The 15,296-nt window shown below is 42.1% G+C and overlaps 1 protein-coding gene across 2 annotated transcripts in view; it reads left to right on the plus strand.

Annotated features, from left to right (window-relative positions):
• The window catches only part of LOC124555659 (pancreatic lipase-related protein 2-like), a 136,150-nt gene extending 126,705 nt beyond the window's left edge, over positions 1-9,445 (plus strand). For both annotated transcript variants that reach the window (XM_047129643.1, XM_047129644.1), the window contains exons 8-9: positions 5,992-6,180; positions 6,687-9,445. In XM_047129643.1, the coding sequence (XP_046985599.1) occupies positions 5,992-6,180; positions 6,687-6,777 (280 nt within the window). In that variant the 3' untranslated portion in view covers positions 6,778-9,445. The remainder of the gene's footprint in view (positions 1-5,991; positions 6,181-6,686) is intronic.
• The last annotated feature ends 5,851 nt before the right edge of the window (positions 9,446-15,296 follow it).

Consider the following 15,296-nt stretch of genomic DNA (forward strand, 5'->3'; position numbering starts at 1 on the left):
TATGCTGTCACTCAATGATTTCTCTATATCGTGCTTATTTCGGACTGCGAGACACAGGATGATCCATTTTCCTATAAAATCTCTGAAAATCTGTACAAAATGTCTCAAGTAGTGGATCAGTTTCCATTGAAAAGTTTCAGGTAACCTTGTCTTAAGTATTTAAATCTATAGTAACGCGCTTAATGGTCTCTCCGGACACATGTACTTTTACAATACCTGTTGACAGATATCCCACATAACTAATCTCGCTCCTTTATATCCAGAAGACAGCAAAAATTCTTCGTCTGTACGAATCCACTAAGTTAGACCCCAAAAATTACTAAAAGAGTATAATGACAGGGAGACAGATGGCTTGAATGTTTCTATTTACTGGTTAATCCATGTATAGCTCATTCTAATTGCTCACCGGGACAGGTGTCACTGTGGTAACACACTGGATTCGCATTTTGGAGGACAGTGATTCGAAGCCTCATCCGTTTCTGATGGTTTCCCTAAATTGCTCAACGGAATGGAAATTGAAGGAAGGTTCCTTTGAAGTGGATATGACCGATTTCCTTCCCTATGGTTCTCTAACCTGAGCTCGTGCTTCGTCGCTAATGACCAAGACGTCGAAGGACTTCATATCCTAATCTTACTTTTCCAATTTCCCTTTTGCAGTGTTGTCGCATTAAATTAGGTGATATTGATGGGACTAGATTGGAAATGAGACACTAAAAGTAGTCGATGAGTTTTCCTTTTTGGGCATCAAAATAACTGACGATGGACGAAGTAGAGAGGCTGACTGGCCACAGCAAGAAAGCTTTTCTGAAAAAGAAGAAATTGTTAACATCAAATATAAATTTAAGTGTTAGAAGGTCTTTTCTAAGGTATTTTTATGGAGCAGTGTGCGAATTTTAGAGGGGGATGGGGGGATTTCCCCCCCTCTGCATCACACCATCCCCTACTCTGGTGTTAGTTTATGCGTCCCAACCTGGGATGTTTATTTGCCACGCACTGGAGTAAAACTTTACATATAATTTAAATTTGTGGAGCCGAACACTGAAAGTTTTTAATAAGTCTTACTATTAATACTATTAATATGTGTCGGTTTTCTATCATCAGAATAAGTACAGCTTTTCACAAATGTGCCTCTACTTTTTGAATTCCCCTCGTATACCTGTATGTAGAGGATTTTGTAAATAAGCTTTACCTATAATGTACTTTTAAAGATATAACAAGGGATGGCTTTTCTGATAGTGCATACGCGTGAATAGTGAGTTTCGGTATTAACACCTATTTATAAATAGCTGTTTAGCCATGCGTAACGCCACGGTCCAAGCTACTAACATATATAATTCTAATAACCCCCGAAGACATCCCCCCCCCCACTGGTAAAAGCACAAATCACACCCTGGTATGGAGTGTAGTCATGTACAAGAGGGAAATGTGGAGGATAAGCAGGCCAGATACCAAGAGAATAGAAGCTTTTGAAATGTGGTGCGATAGAAGAATGATGAAAATGAGATGGGTCGGTTGAGCACCTAATGAGGAGATAGTGAATCGAATTGGGGGAATAAGAAATTTATGGCACAAACTGACAAAAACTGGCTCAAATCATGAGATAGCAAGGAATTGTTAACTTATTAACGGATGAAAATGTAGGGTGGAGGGAGCGGATAAAAACTGTAGAGGGAGACCAAGGCTTGAACACAGTAAGAAGGTTCAAATGGGTGTGAACTGTAGTAGCTATGTAGATTTATATGCAGAATTACACAGTGTCTGCGTTTTTCTGTATTCTCTTCTGATTTTTCGTGTTTAATTTCTCCAGATCATACGACACTTCTCTCATACGTAAAACGTAAGTAAATTCTATCATTGTTTTCTAGATATTCTACAAATACTACATTTCTACTATTAATAGTGTTGGAGTACCATTTTTGACGTTTTTCCGTAAAAAATAATCACTACAAAGATGTTCATATGTGATAAATCAGGTTTTCTGCATGGCCATACATCCAGAGACGTTTTTCCATCAACCACTTTGAAAGCTGTTATTGTTGCTGTCGCATCTACCCAGAGCTGTTTATGTAAACCAGCATCAAACAGCATACACTTTACTCTTTTTGCAAGCTTTCTCTCCATGTGCTCTGCTAAGGAGCGTATGGAATAGTCATCTAATGGTTAATACCATTTTTGTTCAAGAAGTTTTCAAAATCTTTGTTATTGTACTCCTTACCACTGTGTGAGCGAATTATTTTTATTTTCTTTTGAACTAGATTTTTGTAAGCCTTTAAAGCCCCCAAAACAATGAGTTCGTCTTTTAGAAAATACATATGCACATTTCTAGAATAATCATCTAAGGAAGTGATGAAATAATTCCTACCTTCCAGTGATACAGTTTTTGTGGGACCACATTTGCTACCAAGAATCAGCTGTAAATGTAGTGAAGCTCTTGAACTAGCATTATTGAATGGCAGTTTTGTTTGCTTCGCTTCAAGGCATATTGTGTTTGTAAAAGATTCTTTACTACTTACACGAGACAAGTTTACACCTGCGGTACAGTTTATTTAACATATTTCAAATTCAAATGTCCCATGCACAAATTCCACAGGATAACAGCATTTAGTTCATGAAAAGACATTAATTTAGCAATCATGTCTCTGTGTGTGTTTTTAGTGGATATAGGTTACTCAACAAATTTGCTGAAGACACAAACATTCTCCCGCTGTTGTATCATGCCTAAAATTTACTTGCCATCCCTTACTGACGATTGCACTAACTGACAAGAGATCAGCAGCAAGTTTTAGTACCTATAATACATCTCTTTGTTAAGCCTTCTGTTTCGTCACCATTCGGTGTCAAATTGACATTCCCCAGACTTTCTATAGTAAGCGGTGTGTCGCTGGAAACAGTTATGGCAGGTATCGGTGGGTTGTCTACTGCCTGGCAATGTGGCCATATTTTCTGCAATTGAGCATCATGGCCCCTTATTACCTTCGCTGTGTTTTGTTTCTGCATAGATTTTCTTGAACATGCCTTTTTTCGGTGAAGAGTGCTGATCTCTCAGTATCTCTTGCTTCTTGCAAAAGCTTTCTCATAAAGTCTGCACTGATTCTTATGCCCGAGCATTCAATTCCCATTACCATCAGTTTGAATGATTCAGGCAAATCAGCCACGTGATCACTTACACCAAATATAATTTTTCTTAATGTATGAGCAGCTGACATGATTCCATTCACATAATCTTCGACACTTTTAGACGACTATTAAACAGTGGTACTAAAGTTCTTTTAAACCACTGTCATCGAAAGCTTGCTCCAGTTTCTCCCATACCTCCACAGCTGTTGGTAATGTTGAATGTTCATGCAACTGATTGGATCTAATAATGAAATGAGCTTCATACTTGAATTCTTTCTTCAGATTAATGGTGGTGCAGCACACAGTCCCACAGTTCATCAATAATGAAATGAGCTTCATACCTGTACTCACTTAGTCCTCAGTCCTGTTACAAGCGATACGATTTCTGCTTCAACGGTTTCACAAGTTCTTTCAAATGGTCAGTTTTGGATCGCTCATCGACTGTGGATTACCTAGGAAACTTGTCTCTACGCACTCAAACATTTCTTCAGCAATGTTCGGCCAGTGGGGGAACTAAAGTTGAGAATAGCAAAGTAAAAACAGAAATGTTGAATTATGTTTTCATATATTCCTTTACAAGGCAACAGCCTTGCCGCAGTGGATAAACCGGTTCCCGTGAGATCACCGAAGTTAAGCGCTGTCGGGCGTGGCCGGCACTTGGATGGGTCACCATCCGGGCCGCCATGCGTTGTTGCCATTTTTCGGGGTGCACTCAGCCTCGTGATGCCAATTAAGGAGCTACTCGACCGAATAGTAGCGGCTCTGGTCAAAGAAAACCATCAAAACGACCGGGAGAGCGTGTGCTGGCCACACGCCCCTCCTATCCGCATCCTCATCTGAGGATGACACGGCGGTCGGATGGTCCCGATGGGCCAGTTGTGGCCTGAAGACGGAGTGCTTGCTTATATTTCTTTACAAAGGGAAACCGGGGAGTATTACCGTAACTTAATCCTTATACCACTGAAAATATGAGTGAAATAGATATTAGCGTCAGTGTGGTGCTGAGAAACGGCTGAAATCGCTAAAATTGAGCAAAGCCCCAGAGCCCGATGGAATCCCTGTCAGATTCTATACTCAATTTGCAGCTAAGTTAGCTTCTCTTTGAACTATAACCTGTGGTAGATATCTCGAACAAAAGAGTGTGCCCAGTAGTTGGGAGAAAGCACAAGTCACACAGCAGAAGTAATTCACAAAACTACACCCTTGACATCCATTCGTTGTGGCATCGTAGGACATATTCTGATCTCAAACATAGTGAGTTATCTCGAACAGAACGATCTCCTCCACGCCAGACAGCATGAATTTCAAAAACGTAGGTCATGTGAAACCCAATTTTCACATCCTGAATGCCATGGATCAAGGCTGTCAAGTAGATGCAGTATTTCTCTATTCACGAAAAACGTTGTACTCAGTACCACACCTACGCTTATTATCAAAAGCACGATTATAGGGGTATCAGACGAAAGATGTGACTGGACTGAGGATTTCTTGGTAGGGAGGATGCAGCATAACATCTTGGATGGAGAGTCATCGACAGGTGTATAACTAACTTACGGTGTTCCCCAGGGAAGCGTGTTGGGTCCCTTGCTGTATATGTTGTATATTAATAGACTTCTCGACAACATTAATAGTAATCTCAGACTTTTCGCAGATGATGCAGCTATAATGAAATACAGTCTGAACAAAGCTATACAGATATTCAGTCAGACCTTGATGTGATTTCGAAGTGGTGCAGTGACTGGCAGCTTGCTTTTAATGTTGGAAAATGTAAAATTGTGCATTTCACAACACAAAAAAACATAACATCCTATGAATATAATAGTGAGTCACAGATGGACTCTGTAAACTCATAGAAATATTTGGGTGCAACACTTTGTAGGGACATGACGTGGAATGATCACATAGGCTCAGCAGTGGGTAAAGCCTGTAGCAGACTTTGATTTATTGGTAGAATACTAGGGAAATGGAATCAGTCTACAAAGGAGATTACTTACAGATCACTCGTGCGACCCATCTGAAATACTGCTCAAGTGTGTGGGACCCATACCAAATAGGACTGACGGAGGGTACTGAACGTATACAGAAAAGGGAAGAAGGAATGGCCCCAGGTTTGTCTGACCCGCGGGATAGTGTCACCGATATACTGAAAGAACTCAATTGGCAGACTCTTGAAGGTGACGAAAACCATCCCGAGAGAGTCTACTAACAAAGTTTCAAGAACTGACTTTAAATGATAACGTTAGGAATATGCTATAACCCCTACATATCGTTCCCATAGGGATCATGAGGATAATATTAGATTAACTGCAACACTCACAGAGGCATTTGAACAGTCACTTTTCCCGTGCTCCATACGTGACTGGAACGGGAAAAAAACACCAATAACCGGTACAGTCAGACGTGCCATCTGTCATACACTTCACAGTGATTTGCAGAGTATAGATGCAGATGTAGATGTTGATTTCTTCTCGCAGAAGTGTAATTGTAAATGAAGTTATGACTTGCCACACCACTGTGAAATCATGTTCTCAAGTGTTGTTACGTGTTGTCAACTGACTGATGCGAATGGAAGTAAAGCACAGCGTGAACTTCCTTTGCATCTATTGTCATTAATAAAAATCTGTGAAACGCTACGCTACTGGAAAAATCTGAAAATTTCTTTGGTTACTCGGTATGACCGCTAAATTCTACAATATTAAGTAGAAAGATTGATGAAACTGCTACAATCATTTGTGATTGTCAATTAGTGTGATATTTATAACCCCCGAAGCAATTAGCTGGAATTAGAGCCGAAGCTAGCAATAATACGTTTTAAAAATTCTGTCCAATATGCTGTTTTACAAAAACCGTGGAAATATTTGAAATGTTTTCCAGGTTCGCAGACATTGAGGAAGGAGGGAGAACAATATGGGGACTTGCTGCAGCAGAATATTCCAGTATTGATCCTGTAACTACTCCTAAACTTGTGGCAACTCTCAGTTGCTCAAATACAGCCAGATTAGTTGACTCAGTACCTGTAATATCGGTGCAGTCAGTATCAGTTGCAGACCTTCACGGAAACAGGTAAATATTTTTACGCATTTCTCAGTAACTATGCTGTAAGTCCATCAACTTGAATCCCGCAGTCTCTTTCGTTTATCTATGGTTTTTGTATGAGTTAACAGACTCTTCTTTCTGGTTACTACCAATGCTGTGGCTCACACACCAGAACAAACAACGTTTCGAACGTGTTTTCGATAAATATTTGTTAAACAATGGCGTATTGTTTTACCTACTATATTGGGTCTATTGTTTTTAAAAAAATTAGTTCTGCATGTGCAAAAGAGCGTCATGAGCCATTTTTGTCAGCAACTGAACGTCTTCGAAGTTTTACGACTTTGAACTTGTGGAACTGACTCTTGTTTTCTGAAATTTTATCTGAAGAAATTTAAATCATCAATTATCGGAATGCCATTTTGCAAATCATGAGTAGTCCTTATATGCATAATGATTGTACTTACTTAAAGCAATTACGACATGCAAGGATGGCGTTTGAGATATTAATTTCTAATTGGGTGTTTCTGTTTCAGTTGGAATTACTGCGGCGGTGAAGCTATTACAGTAGAAAGAAATGACCAAATTTCCGAAGTTAACTTCACATTAGTTAACAAGAACTGTTAGCATATTTTGTTTGACATTATGGTGAGCCCATACGTTTCATATATGAAGTTCATCGTGCTGATTTTTAAATATGTAAACTGTCTGCTGGAAAGCAATTAAGTCCGTGGAATATTAATATTCTGTGCCCAGTATTAGATCGAACTGAACTCGAAATCTTTTCTCATCCTCAACATACATGCCGTACTGTGCGGTACCATAGACGAGGAAAAATGGTTGTACACAAGCATTTATACAAAATATACACTGCCGGGGAAAAATAGTACATCTTTTTCTTTCAGAGGTGAACAATTCATTCAAGATTTATTGTTGAAACAGCGTACATGGAGTACATGAAATTATTCCATTTACATATCAATAGCACAAGCGGTTCTGAGGTACCTGGAATCGACACATGATGAAACACACATATTAGTACAGGGTGTAGCCTCCATGTGCGGCAGAGCAAGCGCTTACTCTGGATTCCAGTCGATCGTGTAGATGGCGAATACTGTCCTGCGATAATGCCACGCCTGCTCGACCTGTTCATGGAGTTCTGTTAGAGTTGTTGGTTGACGAGTCGCACGAGTCACTCCTCGTCCCGTCATATCCCTCACATACTCCACTTGACACAAGTCCGGAGATCGAGCTGACCAGGGAAGCTATTGTACGTCTTGCAGAGCACGTTGAATTTCATGGGCAGTGTGTTCGCGAGCATTATCTTGTTGGAACAGCACATCCCCTTCCTGTTGCAAGAACACCAAAAGAACAGGTCTAACAACATTCTGTACATGCCTAGTGCTCCAGAAAGACCAAAGATGAACGAGGGTTGTAGCTTAATGTACCCCTCACCATAAGGTCTGGGCTGGGACCAGAGTGTGTTTGACGAATGCACTCTACGAGACAGCGCTCATCAAGTCTACGTCGTACGCACAAACGAGCATGCTAGCGGAATCTGCTTTCATCAGTGAAGATCACGGTGCCCCATTCCATCTTCCAAGAGATCCTCTGACGGCATTAGTCGAGCTGTGCCCGTCGATACTGTAGCGTGAGTGGAAGACAGGCTACTGATGTGTGTGCCCGTAGTCTCACTGCTAAAACACGTTCGCAACAGTTCGTGATGACACGTCTGGACTCGAGTAGTGAAATTTTATGAACTATCAGGCCTCATCCCTAAACTGATGGGGAAGGGTGGCAGACTTAAGCACGTAATAAACTGCTCTGCATGTGGGGACAGCCTTCGTCCCCACCCATGAGATTTCCTGTTGATTTTTCGTCAGGGCGCTGATGACCGTGATGTCGAGCGACCCCTCAACCTAACTCATCATCATCACGTCTGGACTCACAAGCCCTCTTACCTGTGCTGTGGTAGCTGTATGATCTGCCACCCCTGCCCTTACAATACAGCGTTTCTGGCTGCTCAAATGGCTCTAAACACTATGGGACTTAACATCTGAGGGCATGAGTCTCCTAGACTTAGAACCACTTAAACCTAAGTAACCTAAGGACATCACACAAATCCATGCCCGAGGCAGGATCCGAACCTGCGACCGTAGCAGCAGTGCGGTTCCGGACTGAAGAGCCTAGACCCGCCAGGCCACAGCGGCCGGCGCCTTTGCTGCGTCGACGTCCAGAACCTCCTCTACGGATGTGAGAATGGTCACATGACCACCGATCCCAGCGTCATTGCACAATGGCACAGCATGTCCAACTTGGGCGGCAATTCTCCGAAAGGACCATCCCGCCACGTGGATGGCCACAGTTTGACCCCTTTCAAATTCGCTCAATTGGCTGTAGGAAGCACGAGTGAGTCTTCATGGCATGGTTACTGTTTGCTTCACACGTTTGCGTCATACTGAGCCTTCTGGCTGTGAGCATTCCCAGTTAAAGGATAGACACAGATGTCGCTCTGATAGCTATGCCACTACGCTATCTGCTGGCGGACGACGTTGAAACCATTATCAGTACATTAACTATCCCCCATCTAGCATATGCCGTCGTCGGACCAGAACTGACGTCGTCTTTCCAGGTGTACTAATTTTTTCCGGCAGAGTACTTTCACATTATTGTAGTCTAATCTGGTACGACCCTAAAATTATGTCTATAGTGAACGTAGAGAGAAGAAAGCTGCATTATAATAAACTGACTACTCACGTAAGAGACATACCACTAACGATTCAAAAATCTGAGTTCTTTCTTACCTCACATTTATTGTGATCTCATTAAAATTTATTATGTGATTCTTTAACGCAGTTACTCATTATTTCTTTTTATTGTGTACCGCTCTTAAAGTACTCGCAAAAAATTGTTGCATTCTGGTTTCTTTCAGTGCATCCTTACTATTTTGTTACTTTTTGGCCGTAGTATGTCATTTTCGGCCTTACACTTGTATTATGATCTTTCGTGATCTCATTATTTTATTACTGTTAAATTAACTCCTGATCTCGTTCAAAGCAGCACTGGCATGATGTTTCCTATATCCAATGCTATTCCTGTATCCAGTGCTATTACTGTTGAAACTAATGTAAGTACTTCACCTGAGTTTCACAGTCTATGTTTTTCTGTGCTCGTGATATGTGTTGTTTATGTTGCATCACTTGTTACACGTTGCGTTTGTTAAATGTGTTTTGAAAATGAAAAGTCTTTGTTTCAGACCATCCTGAAAACACGTACAAGGTACAATGTTTCCATGTCGTTTTTGTGGATGTAGATGAAGTGTTATTTCAATAATTACATGAGATTTTGTTTTTTATTGGTGGTTTATCTTTTACATACTTTTAATAACTTTATCCTTTTCCTTAGATTCCCTTCGAAGTCACCAGTTCTTTGTATAATCATTTATGTGGCGTAGCATTTGTCTAAATCAACTTTTTGGGTTTCTTATCAGGGAAAATTTCCTACTATTATGTGTATACTACATCGAAAGAATTTTTTGGAAAAAAATAAAAGTAGTAGAAGGAGTAGTAAAAGAATCTATTTCTGGGATCATTTTAGAGATTGGTATTAGACATATCAAGTTATGAACAAATATTTAAGCATGCTACAGCGATAGTTTACTACAGTTATATTACAATATCATTGCAGTTGAAAGGTATGTGCTGAGAATCGATCAGGATAGAGCCAGTGAAAAATGTCGATAGTTCCCAACCGCAAGTTTGGACGAGTAGTACTTCTTCGAGTAGTAAGATCTTTGACAGCTAACAGAGCTAGGTGCACGCGGTAAAAGTTTGAGTAGTGGTGAGGAGATGCGCAGAGGCAGCAGACGTGTTTCGAGTCGGAGCTAGATGCCTGCAGGAGGCAGCCGAGTCGTGATAGCATCAAAGTAAGAATTGGCGCTACGCACATAATAAGGTATATATTGAGCAAAACTCGGCACATACCTGGGGAAACTAGAAAGAATAATTAATAAAATAGGTTTTCTTTGGTTAAATAATGTCCAAAAGCTAGATAGAAATCCCATTGTTGATGCAATAAGCGTTTTGTGAACTTTCTCGTAAATCCATGCTATAGGAGTTTTTTTTTTAGTTTTTCACATGTGCCTTAAAAGTTTGAACAATAAATATTTTTTAGATAAAATTAGTTTCACCTCACACCTTATGTCATTCTACGCATCATGTGCTTGCATTGAACCAAAAGCTAATAATTTCATTTATCAGAGTAAAATAATCTATATGCCATTGCGCAGTTGGCAAATTATTCAGATCAGGACAGAATTTTTATTAAGTAGCAGACAGGGCCAAAGTGAGTGAAGTTATCTAGAATGACAATTTTATGCCATTGCACTACGGCTGAGTTGAATATGTTTTATTATCGGCTAAACGGGAAGGAGTGCACGAGCTAAGTCCACAGACGCAGTCAGATGCAGGCTGGTGACTTTCATTTATTTTTACCACTAAACTTTCATGCAGTCAGATGTGTATTTTGAGTATTAATTTTCCAACAATATTTTCACGCAGTGAGATAAAGTTCAGTTCAGTTAAATACGCAGTCAGATGCAAGTTTTATTAAAGACTAAAGCAGTCGCATGCAGTTCAGTCTAGTTTAAATAGAGAATTTTTATTAACAGCACTTTCACAATTTACTGTCAAATACACGTACATTATTTTCATGCCATCGCACTTCCACTCTTTCACTCACGCCTCATTCATCACTCCACTTATTCATTTGCAGTATTTGGCTCTGTGGTCTGTTGTGTACTCGGAAGTAGCTAAAACAAGATAAACAGTAGCGGGGCCAATCAAACAGAAAAATGCGTTGTATATCCTGTGTACATTAGCACGTTGGCTTTCCCGCAAGTTTAACTGGTACAAAAGTAGTGACAAATCAGGAAACACTTCCTCGATAATTGAAGAATATCAGATAAGTGTTTTGTTACTTTTATACTGAGTACCTAGCGTTGCCCAGGTATTATTTATTCCAATTCTATTAGTCCATCTCCTCTTCTCCCTTTCTCCCTTTCTGTCTCCCCTGACCTCTTTCTGTCTAACTGCTTTACCCCCTCTCTGCGTCCACCTCCTCTAACCCATAGCTTCTGTCTGTCTGCACCTGACCTCTCTCTGTCCAACTGCTACTCCCTCATCTCTCTATCCATCTTTTATATTTTCCTCCCCCTCTCCCAGTTCCATCTCCACCTCCCTGTCCATCTTCTCCTCCATTTCACTATCTATTTCCTCCTCCATGTCGCTCTGTTCATCTCCTCCTCCCCCTCTCACAGTCACATCTCCTCCTCCTCCTCTGCCCATTCTCTGTCCATTTCCTCTTACCTGTCACCCTATTCATCTCCTCTTTCCTCTCTCAGCCTATTTCCTCCACTTCTCTCTGAGCATCTCCTCCTCTTCCCTTTCTCTGTCCATTTCCTCCGCCCCTTTCTCTGTCCATTTCCTCTCTGTCTGTCCATCTCTTCCCCCCCCACCCCCCACCCCCCCGAGTCCTCTTTCCACGTTATCCCACCCACCTCAATAGAAGCCGACTGGTGCTTACCCCCACAGTATTTTTTTTTTCGGATAGTAAGTAATAACTAAGGAGAAACAAGTCATGATGAACCTCCTAATATCATGTCGGACCTTCTTTTGAGTGACATAATGCACCAACTCGACGTGGCATGGGGTCAATAAGTCGTTGGAAGCTCCCTGCAGAAACACTGAGCCATGTTGCCTCCATAGCCGCCCATAATTGCGATGATGTCGCCGGTGCATGATTTTCTGCACGAACTGACTGCTCGATTATGTCCCATAAATGTTCGAAGAGATTCATGTTGGGCGGTCTGGTTGGCCTAGGAGTTTCCTCGAATTGTCCAGAATGTTCTTCAAACCAATTGTGAACAACTGTGGCCCCTTGATCTGGCGCATTCAAAAAATGGCTCTGAGCACTGTGGGACTTAACATCTGAGGTGATCAGTCCCCTAGAACTTAGAACTACTTAAACCTAACACACATCCATGCCCGAGGCAGGATTCCAACTTGCGACCGTAACGGTCGGTCGGTTCCAGACTGAAGCGCCTAGAACCGCTCGGCTATAGTGGCCTGGGATCTGACGCATTGTCATCCATAAAAATTACATCGTTGTTTAGGAATATAAAGTACATGAAAAGCTGCAAATGCTCTCCAAGTAGCAGAACACAACCAGGGCCGAGTCCATTATATTCCGTGTGAGCGCAGCATGCACTATTATGGAGTCACCACCAGCTTACACAGTGCCTTGTTGACAATTTGGATCCCTGGCTTCGTGGAGTCTGCGTCACAGTCGAACACTTCCATTAGCTCTTATTAGCTGATATCGGGACTCTTCTGACCAGACCACGGGTTTCCAGTTGTCTAAGGTCCAACCGATACGCTCACGAAGCCAGCAGAGCTGGTGCTAGCGATGTGCTGTTAGCAAAGGCAGTCGCGTCGGTCGTCTGCGGCCATAGACCGCTAACGCCAAATTTCGCCGCACTCTTCTAACGGATACGTTCGTCGTACGTTCCTCATTGACTTCTGCGGTTATTTCACTCAGTGCTGCTTGTCTTTTAGCATTGTCAACTCTACGGAAACGCCGCTGCTTCCGGTCGTTAAGTGAAGGCCGTCGGCCACTGTGTTGTCCATGGTGAGAGGTAATGCCTGAAACCTGATATTCTCGGCATAGGCTTGACACTGCGGATCTCGGATTATTGAATTCCCTAACGATTACCGAAGTAGGATGTCCCATGCACCTAGCTCCAACTACCATTCAGCGCTCAAAATCTGTTAATTCCCGTTGTGCGGCCGTAATCACGTCGGAGACCTTTTCACATTAACCACCTGAGTGCAAATGACAGTTCCGCCAATGCATTGCCATTTCATATCTTGTGTACGCGATACTTCCACAGTCTGTATATGGGCGTATCGCTATCCAATGACTTTCGTTCCCTCAGTGTATGTGTAGCAAGTTTGGATGAAATCGATTCATGGGTTTAGAAGGAGCTTTTTACCCGCGGCTTTGCTCGCAAACGCACATGTCACATATATTAAACATATGTATTTAACATACTGTATTTCACACCTATTTTCAGCGAATTTCACTCTGCGGTTCCGCTTTCACTCATCTCAATGTTTATGACGTCATCCTTGAGAAAAGTGTCATACATTGATGTAATTTTGCAGATACATTCAGTGGTTGTCTGAGAAGTTTGTTGAGAATGTAATTATTAGGACGACGAAATATATTAAAACATCATGCAGGATGTGGCAGTTTTTCACGCATCTCAATGTTTATGACATCATATCCCCTGAACTACGTGTCGTATACTGGATACGTTCAGTGGTACAGGTGAACATGGTCTGCCAAATGTCATGAAGACAGTCAGTAGAAAAGAAGTAATAAATTAATACGTCATGCCTGATGCAGTAGTTTTACAACACGATCAACGAAAATGTAGTAAGCTATAAACTTTTTCTTTCATCATTTTTTGGGGGTTGTCAGCGAGAAAAAATTTCTTGAAGGTTTGAATTTATGTGTAAGGTTAGTTGCGAGTCACTAAGTACAGTCATTCTCAACTATTGGATAAATAAAATCTGCGAATTCGTGCGTCCTGAGCTACGCTACTTCTTCGCTCTCACCCTCACCCCTTTGATTGGTACGTGTTTCTTACCACCACAGAGGTTCTATGCAGACAGTAAGTGATATGTTTAAAAAGGTTTGTTGCAATCCGTCCAGTGGTTTAGGAGAAGATGTGGAACATACATCAGCGGAAAAATTTTCCCTTTGGAGCACAAAAAATGCGAATCTGTTCCTGTTGATTCAAAACACTCTGACTGAAAAGTGGGATACCAACTACCTCATTCTACCTTCCTCGGCAGCTGCGTCACTTTGAACTGTGTTCTGCTTCGATTGTCTCACAATGCTATTGTCTCCTTCGCTGTTTCTATACCACAACCACTGTCTACTGCACTCAAGAGCCAAAGAAACTAGCGCACCTGCCTAATATCGTGTAGGGCCCCCGCGAGCACGTAGAAGTGTCGCTACAACGTGGCATGCCTGAAGTAGTGCTGGAGGGAATTGACACCATGCATCCTGCAGGGCTGTCCTTAAATCCGTAGGAGTACGAGGGGATCTCTTCTGAACAGCAAGGCATCCAGACATGCCCAATAATCCAGAAGTTTGGAAGGTAGGAGACGAGATAATGGCAGATTTGAAGCTGTGAGGGCGGGTCTTGAATCGTGCGTGGGTAGCTCAGTTGGTAGAGCACTTGCCCGAGAAAGGTAAAGGTCCCGAGTTCGAGTCTTGGTGCGGCACACAGTTTTAATCTGCCAGGAAGTTTCATGCTCAATAATGTTCATGTCTGGGGAGTTTTGTGGCCAGCGGAAGTGTTTAAACGCAGAAAAGTGTTTCTAGTGCCACTGTGTAGCAATTCTGGACTTTTGGGGTATCGCATTGTCATGCTGGAATTGACCAAGTCCGTCGGAATGCACAGTGGACATGAATGAATGCAGGGGATCAGGCAGAATACCTAGACTTATCAGGGGCCCCATATTACTCCAAATGCACACGCCCCGCACCATTACAGAGCCTCCACCAGCTTGAACAGTCCCCTGCTGACATGCAGGGTCCATGGATTCATGAGGTTGTCTCCATACCTGTACACGTCCATCCTCTCGATACAATTTGAAACGAGACTCGTCCTACCAGGCAACATGTTTCCAGTTATCAACAGTCCAATGTAGGTGTTTACGGGCACAGGCCAGGCGTAAAGCTTTCTGTCATGCAGTCATCAAGGGTACACGAGTGGGCCTTCGGCTCCGACAGCCCATAACGATGATGTTTCGTTGAATGGTTCGCACGCCGACACTTGTTGATGCCCTAGCATTGAAATCTGCGGAAGGGTTGCACTTCTGTCACGTTGAACTATTCTCTTCAGTCGTCGTTGGTCCCTTTCTTGCAGGATCTTTTTCGGCCGCAGCGGTGTTGGAAATTTGATGTTTTACCAGATTCCTGATATTCACGGTAACCTCGTAAAATGGTCGTACGGAAAAATCCCCACTTTATCGCTAACTCGGAGACGCTGTGTCCCATCGCTAGTGCACCGA

This window comes from Schistocerca americana, chromosome X (assembly GCF_021461395.2).
Source record: "Schistocerca americana isolate TAMUIC-IGC-003095 chromosome X, iqSchAmer2.1, whole genome shotgun sequence".
NCBI classification, from domain to species: Eukaryota; Metazoa; Arthropoda; class Insecta; order Orthoptera; family Acrididae; genus Schistocerca; species Schistocerca americana.